This window comes from Theropithecus gelada, chromosome 10, assembly GCF_003255815.1.
Source record: "Theropithecus gelada isolate Dixy chromosome 10, Tgel_1.0, whole genome shotgun sequence".
NCBI lineage: Eukaryota > Metazoa > Chordata > Mammalia > Primates > Cercopithecidae > Theropithecus > Theropithecus gelada.
The window spans coordinates 31,981,542-31,989,052 of NC_037678.1; the positions used below are offsets into that span (position 1 = coordinate 31,981,542).

The following is a 7,511-nucleotide window of genomic DNA, read 5'->3' on the forward strand; positions in this document are numbered from 1 at the left end:
CCCCCGCCGCCGCCGCCGCCGCCGCGTTACGACCCGTGCGCCGCCGCCGCCCCCGGCGCCCCGGGCCCGCCGCCGCCGCACGCCTACCCGTTTGCGCCGGCCGCCGGGGCCGCCACCAGCGCTGCCGCCGAGCCCGAGGGCCCCGGGGCCAGCTGCGCGGCCGCAGCCAAGGCGCCGGTGAAGAAGAACGCGAAGGTGGCCGGTGTGAGCGTGCAGCTGGAGATGAAGGCACTGTGGGACGAGTTCAACCAGCTGGGCACCGAGATGATCGTCACCAAGGCCGGCAGGTCAGGGCGCCCCTCCCCACGCCGCGACCCTCCCCACGTGCTGCAGCCAGGGCCGCGGGCCTCCGCCGGATCCGCGCGAGCGGGGCCGAAAGCCGGGTCGGGGGCGCGGCCCGGCCACCTGCGGGCCCCTCTGGGCCCCACTGCCTCCCTCGCTGTCCGCCGTCCCGGCTCCGGCGACAGCCGCCCAGCGCTCCCCTCCTAACACTCACCTATCCTCCGCCGGGGCGGGAGGAGACGGCGCGGGCCACACGGGAACCGGCGAGGAGCCCCGCGGGACTCGCCCGCCCGCCCCGCCGGCGGCCCCAGGACGCCGCGCGGCCCAGAAACCGGCCCAGCTTGGAACGCACCCGGATGGGGACAGGCAGCGACGTCCAGGGGACCTCGCCGCCGGGCCGACTCCTAGTAAATCCCACCTCAAGGAAACGCTAGTTCGGTTCTGCAGTTCAGTCTATGCGGGGAAGATAATAGAGCAGCAGCCAGGCAGCTCTCTGAACACTTTCAGGAGAAGATTGCCCTTAAAAACAGCGTGCACTGTTCGTGGAAGTTGCTACCCAGTTTCCTTCAGCCTAGATCCCCATAGTTGTGAGGCCTGGCTCTGTAGCTAGCGGCCCGTCACCTTCCAACCGGCCTGTATTTGTTTTAAAGACCAAGAGAGAAGGGGAACAAGTTTTGCAGATGCACCCGATTTGACCATTAGACAAAGGCGGGTGCCGGGCTGTGTCTAAATGTACACACCAGCTCGGAGTTCGAACAGCCAAGGGGAGCTCAGGGCCTGTTTGCAAAGCCTTCTCGTAGTTTCTGTTTCCCTGCTGCCGGCGTCCTTCCTGAGGAACCTGGGCCTGTGCTCCGCTCCAGCTCTGTGGGTTTTTTTCCAGGCCCTCCTTGCTGTCCCCAGGCACACAGGCCCTCCTGAGGACAGCGGCAGCACAGCCTCTGGCTCAGGCCAGCCCGGCAAGGGCCTTGTCCGTGCTGGGCTTCACCTGGGAACCTACGTTCAGAGGCTTCTGCAGGGAGTTGCTTGTGAGGGGAGGCAGTGGGGAGGGTAAGTGAGGGCCAATCCTTGTGTTGTCCTGAAGGGCCCCATGGCCACTACTCCTGCGCCATCATGTGGGGGCTGCCCATGGCCTACACCCGTCCAGGTACCACAGAATGTCCTTTCAAGAGCCCTGATCGGTTACTGAGACAGGGTCCAAAGCGGGGGAGATTTGAGGAATGGGAAAGACATAAGCTGAGTCCACCCTGGGTAGCTGCGTCTTGGGGTTATGTGTCTTAAGGGGAGCAGAAGCTTGCCTGTGCCCTGAGGAAGGTGGGGAGACTCTTTCATGGGGCCATGATAGAGTGGGGCCCTGAGTGTCAGGGGAGTGAGGGCTCTGGGCCCTCGCCTCACTGAGGGGATTGGGTAACAGCCGAAGACCCAGCTAAAAGGGCAGTGAGTACGCCTGGAAATCACACGGGACTACCCGGTTTCACTTTGTTGGAGCCGGGAGCTGCTTTCATCAGTTTGGGGAGGCTCTGCTAAGGGCGCATGTTAGGCACCCTGCTGCCGGCCGATTCTGGGACCAAGAGGCCAAAAAGTCAGCAAGGGCTAGGTCGGCTTTATGCAGTCCAAGGTTGCCGAAGGTGGGGTCTCCAGCGCTGGGCCTGCCATTTCTGTGTCCAGGAACGGCCCAGGAAGCTCCACTGCTGTGCCGAGCTCCCAGTTGAGTAGGGGCCTGCTCAGATTAGAGCAGCTAAGCCAGGAGAGATGGAGCCCAAGGGTTGGGATGACACAGCAGCCCCCAGAGGCTGGAGGGAAGGGCCAAGCAGAGGGGCTGCTAGCCCCAGGCAGGTTAAGGGGGGCTGCCTTCCACCAGCTGGGGTGACCCGAGGCCTCATCACCCCCAGGCGGATGTTCCCCACCTTCCAAGTGAAGCTCTTCGGCATGGATCCCATGGCCGACTATATGCTGCTCATGGACTTCGTGCCGGTGGATGATAAGCGCTACCGGTGAGCGAGCGGTTGTGAGCGTAAGGGACCTGGGAGGGCACCCTGGAAAGTGGCAGGTCTCTGCCTGGTGACCCAACTCCAAGGGTCGTCTGCACCATGAAACTCTTCAGGCACCTGCGATGCTGCCCGATCAACCCGCTCCCTCCTCCACTCCCATCTGACCCCAGACCGACAATCCCACTCCATGTGCTCTCAGAACCCGCCTCTGGGAGCCCCTTGAGCCACAGGCTGCAGACAGCTCTTGCGCCCCTGGGCTGGTGTGGCCCCAGGGTGGTCACTCAAGTACCCAGCCCCGGACTTCTTAAAGTCTCCGTCTCCCAGGAGGCCAGCCTGAGTGCCTAGTTCCCTCCCCCCATCCCCAGGGAACTCTGGGTCCTGGAGCTGGGCCGGAAAGGTGGGGTGGCCGGGAGAGATTATGCAGGGCGGGCCTCAGCTGCCTGGACAATTAACAGCAATTAATAAAGAGAATGAGCACTGCCCTGTGCCTGAGGCCCGGCAAGACCAAGTGTGGGCTCCCACCGCAGCGGCACCGGGCGGGAGGACCCGCATCCAGCGAAATGAGATGGTGGGAGCGCTCAGTGCCCCACGGGGTGTCCAGTTCCTTAATTGTTTTGAGTGTTGGGGTGGGTGGAAGTTCTCTGTTTAGTCCATAGGCCCCCTCGGAAAAGCTCCCAGCATGTGTGGCAGCAGAGGGTTCAATCTCACAGGCGGGGAAACTTCTCAGAGGCATTTTTAGGGTTCATCCAGCACAGCGGTCAAGGCCCTCTGGGTTCACCTCCACATGCACAACCCTGCCCCGTGCCGCTCCAGGTACGCCTTCCACAGCTCCTCTTGGCTGGTGGCAGGGAAGGCTGACCCTGCCACGCCAGGCCGCGTGCACTACCACCCCGACTCGCCTGCCAAGGGCGCACAGTGGATGAAGCAAATCGTGTCCTTCGACAAGCTCAAGCTGACCAACAACCTACTGGACGACAACGGCCACGTGAGCGACCGCCTCCCCAGGCTCCCGGTGTCCCACAAGCAAGGCCTCGTGTCCCCAGGCACCCGCCTGTCCCTAAGAGGCCTATAGAGTCCCCAGGCCCTCGGCTGTCTCCAGGAGGCTCTGGGCTGCCCCTGAGGAGGCCCTTTAGAGTCCCTGCGAGGCCAGAGGCTGAGGCAGAGCTTGGGCAGCACTGGCGTGCCAATGAGGAGAGCAGCCTCTGGTCAGGGGTCACACAGCCTAGTGGACCTGGGCCCTGGGAGAGGGGTCGCCCTCCTTCTCTCACCCCACTCCTGATTTTATGCGGGAACCTTTTTTAATGGAAAGGATGGGGCCGTGCAAGGGGGCTGGGGAAAGGCTTTATGGAGTCCAGGGCAGCGAGGCCGCTGGGCAGGCACCACAGAACCTAAACCCAGATCTTTTGCCGCTTGGAGCTCATTCCTGGCAGTTGCCAGTGGGTCACAGCCTCCTCTTGGCCCAGTGACCCAGCCTCATCTTGGAATTAAGGGTTTTGCCCAACTTATCCAGGAAACTCATTGCCAACTCAGACCTCAGCCCGTTTCCTGGCTCCCACCCCAGATCCTCAGCCCAGCCCCACCACTAGAGCTGATTCCCCACCTTGTCTTCCAGATTATTCTGAATTCCATGCACAGATACCAGCCCCGCTTCCACGTCGTCTATGTGGACCCGCGCAAAGATAGCGAGAAATATGCCGAGGAGAACTTTAAAACCTTTGTGTTTGAGGAGACGCGATTCACGGCGGTCACTGCCTACCAGAACCATCGGGTGAGGGCCTGCGGGGAGGACCTGAGCAGATTCAATGCCTCTGGGGAAGCGGGTGTAATTTTCAGTTGCCGTTTGGGGACAGTAGGTTCGCTTAGACCTGCAGGCTGTGGTCCCAGTGGAGCCCAACCCAACTGGAGCCCCACTCCCAAGGGCCTCAAGCAGCCCCCTCCCTCCAGAGGCTGGCTGGCCCAGCCTCCTATCAGCTTGACCTCCAGCGGCAACTGTCCTGAAAGTTTGTTTTCCGAACCATTCCGGAAACTCCCCATCAGGGGCCTGATCTGAGGTGTACCCAGATTCCTAGGGAACCCGCTCTGTTCCCCCCGCCCCGCACCGCACCGCGCTACACAGGGAGGGGGGCGGTGACCACACTCCCGTCCCAGTTAGGGGCATAGGGTCTCCATCCCCATCCACTTGGGGGACACCAGAGAGGGGTTCCCTAGTGAGAGAGGAGGTTCCTCAGACCCCCGCCCCCTGCAGGAGGGAGCACCAGCTCCGTAGAGGAGAGGCAGATGTGGGCTGCTGCTTGTCGGGGCAGCAGAGAGGCCCTTGGTGCTCTTCTCCTAACACTCCCCTATCCTCCGCCGAGGTCGGGTGGCCCAGGCTGCAGGGCTCCAGCGGCTTGCTCTCACCCACCTCCCTGCAGATCACCCAGCTCAAGATTGCCAGCAATCCCTTCGCCAAAGGCTTCCGGGACTGCGACCCTGAGGACTGGTGAGTGTCCTCCCCAGAGAGAGTGAGCGCTGGGCGCCTGGCGCAGGCGCCGCCCTGACCCGCCTCCCGCCCGCAGGCCCCGGAACCACCGGCCCGGCGCGCTGCCGCTCATGAGCGCCTTCGCGCGCTCGCGGAACCCCGTGGCCTCCCCGACGCAGCCCAGCGGCGCGGAGAAAGGTAGGGCCGGGGTCGTGGGATCCGGGTCCCGGCCCTGTGCGCGCTCTTCCCCGGGCCGGCGGCCTCGCCCGACCTCGCCTGCGCCCCCGGGGCGCTCCAGGCTTTCGCGCCGGTTGCACAACTGCAGCGGCGGCGGGCAAGCGCGCACTCGCCCGCCCGGCCCGACGGCTGCGCCCCGCCCGCCGCCGCCGCCGCCGCCCGCAGAGGGGCGCGGGCCCCGGGGAGGGTTCGGGGCGCCGGCGGCGCGAAGTCTCGGGCACGCTCGCACCGACTGGTCGGGAACACCGAGGGCGGCCGAGCGCTTTCTCCTCGCCAGGGCCTCGAGTGGGGCGTCGGAGCTCCTCGGCGGCCACGGCCGGCCGCGCTTACTCCTCGGCCCTCTCCGCAGACGCGGCTGAGGCCCGGCGAGAATTCGAGCGCGACGCGGGCGGGCCGGCAGTACTCGGGGACCCGGCGCACCCTCCGCAGCTGCTGGCCCGGGTGCTAAGCCCCTCGCTGCCTGGGGCCGGCGGCCTAGTCCCGCTGCCCGGCGCACCCGGAGGCCGGCCCAGTCCCCCGCACCCCGAGCTGCGCCTGGAGGCGCCCGGCGCATCGGAGCCGCTGCACCACCACCCCTACAAGTATCCGGCTGCCGCCTACGATCACTACCTCGGGGCCAAGAGCCGGCCGGCGCCCTACCCGCTGCCCGGCTTGCGCAGCCACGGCTACCACCCGCACGCTCACCCGCACCACCACCACCACCCCGTGAGTCCGGCTGCCGCCGCCGCCGCCGCCGCTGCCGCCGCGGCTGCCAACATGTACTCGTCGGCCGGAGCCGCGCCGCCCGGCTCCTACGACTACTGCCCCAGATAACGCGGGCCCCGCCCCGCCGCGCCCCCGCCCCGGCCCCGCGCAGCCCCGAGGTTCGCGGGGCCCGACCCCCCTGCCCCAAGGGCCAGCAAGAAATACGTTTCCTCAGTCCCAGGGGCCACCTCGGGTCTCCCCTTCCCCAGCCTCGAAGCCATGGGGGCCCCCTCGCCACCCCCCAGCCCCTTGGGCTATCGAAGTATCCTGGTTCCCCAGTCCCTGGAGCCACCGCGGGTCCTTCCCCGGCCCCGAGGGCCACGGGGTCCCCGCCCGCCAGTGCCAAAGCGCCCGGTCGCAGGCGGAAGGAAGTGATATTTATTGTTCTCCCCGAGACCGCGTCGCCCGCAGCCCGGCCGGCAGTTGCAGTGTAGACAACCCGAGAGCCCCGCCTGCAGGCGGTGTAGATACGTGTAGATATTGTAGATACTGTAGATACCGCGCCGGCGCCGACTTGATAAACGGTTTCGCCTCTTTTGGAAGCCGCCTGCGTGTCCATTTATTTGCGCCCAGTTAGATTGCGTTGGGAATCTTCGGGACAGCGAGCCCAGGGTGGCTCGGGGCCCTCAGGGCCTCCCCAGCCCCAATCCCTGCAGACTAGGTTGGTCCGGGTCCCACTGCACCCTGTCCGCCACGCCCCCTGCCCTCTCCCCGCCCCAAAGGGGCTCCCACTGCCCCTCCCCTCTCCGAGGCCCCTCCTGCCAGGCCTGTGCACTCTCCCCACCTTCCCACCGTCCCGTCTCATCCCAGCCTCCCCAGGGCTGGTGGTACCGCCCAGGTGTGCATCCTGCCTTTTTATTTAAATTCCTCACACCTGCAGTTGTCCCTATTCTGGGACTTGGGCCTGTGCCCTGGCCTGTTTTCGGGACAGATGCTTGTGCTTTTCCATGGAAATTGGGAAGAAGGGTCATGACAGACACTGCCGGTCGCTGCTGGGAGCGGGAGAAGCCTCTGACCGGGATGGGATCATGGAAAGACAAAAACAGGCAGCACTGTTCTGCTAGCATTTCCCCTGCCGGCCCAGGCCCGCCTGTTCCCTGCTTATTGACTTTATTTGCTGTGAGTGTCCCTACGGAGTGACCTGGCCAGGGGGCACAATGACAGTGGCCATGAGTCATCTTGAGACCTGTGTGTGAAGCATTTTTCCCAGGCCAGGTGGCTAAGGGACCTTTCCCTGTTAACTCAACACCAGGGATGGGGCAAGAGGAACTCTTTGATCCCTCCCTTCCTGAGCGCAAGCAGGAAGGGCTGACAGCTGGTCAGCGCCAAGGCTGCTGACTTGGACACAAGATGAACGGGAAGTGCACGTGGCCGAGGCTCTGTCCCCCACCTCCCGCGCCTGTCCCAGTGTGTTTGTGGCAACTGCTGCCTTCTAGGCCACTTGGCTCATCACTCCACATGGTAGCGGCAGCCTGAGTGCTACCTCTCCGAGGGCACAGCCAGGAGTTTCCAGATGTCCACTCTCGATGGACCTGTTCTTCGTATCCATGTTTGCCCTGGCAGCGTGAAGTGAGCGGGGTCTTAGTAACTGAATGGCAGGAACCATTCCCAGAGGCCAGTCTAGGGTGGGAGGGGTTCTCCAGGGGCCATCTAAAGCTTCAAAGGGTAGCTAACACCAGAGTGTGAAGACCTCTGCAGCATCTGCCCCGGTGGCCCACAGGCTCCGTGAACACGGCTTTGGAGATGCATTCTGGGGGATGGCTGTGGATGCCCATTCCTGAGTCCTGATCCACACCTGTGTG

The 7,511-nt window shown here is 64.7% G+C and overlaps 1 protein-coding gene across 1 annotated transcript in view; it reads left to right on the top strand.

Moving 5' to 3' along the window:
• TBX1 (T-box 1) overlaps positions 1-6,251 on the top strand; it is a 7,836-nt gene extending 1,585 nt beyond the window's left edge. The window contains exons 2-8 of the mRNA XM_025398110.1: positions 2-287; positions 2,172-2,273; positions 3,084-3,255; positions 3,883-4,038; positions 4,682-4,749; positions 4,826-4,926; positions 5,315-6,251. Of these exons, the coding sequence (XP_025253895.1) occupies positions 2-287; positions 2,172-2,273; positions 3,084-3,255; positions 3,883-4,038; positions 4,682-4,749; positions 4,826-4,926; positions 5,315-5,778 (1,349 nt within the window). The 3' untranslated portion in view covers positions 5,779-6,251. The remainder of the gene's footprint in view (position 1; positions 288-2,171; positions 2,274-3,083; positions 3,256-3,882; positions 4,039-4,681; positions 4,750-4,825; positions 4,927-5,314) is intronic.
• The last annotated feature ends 1,260 nt before the right edge of the window (positions 6,252-7,511 follow it).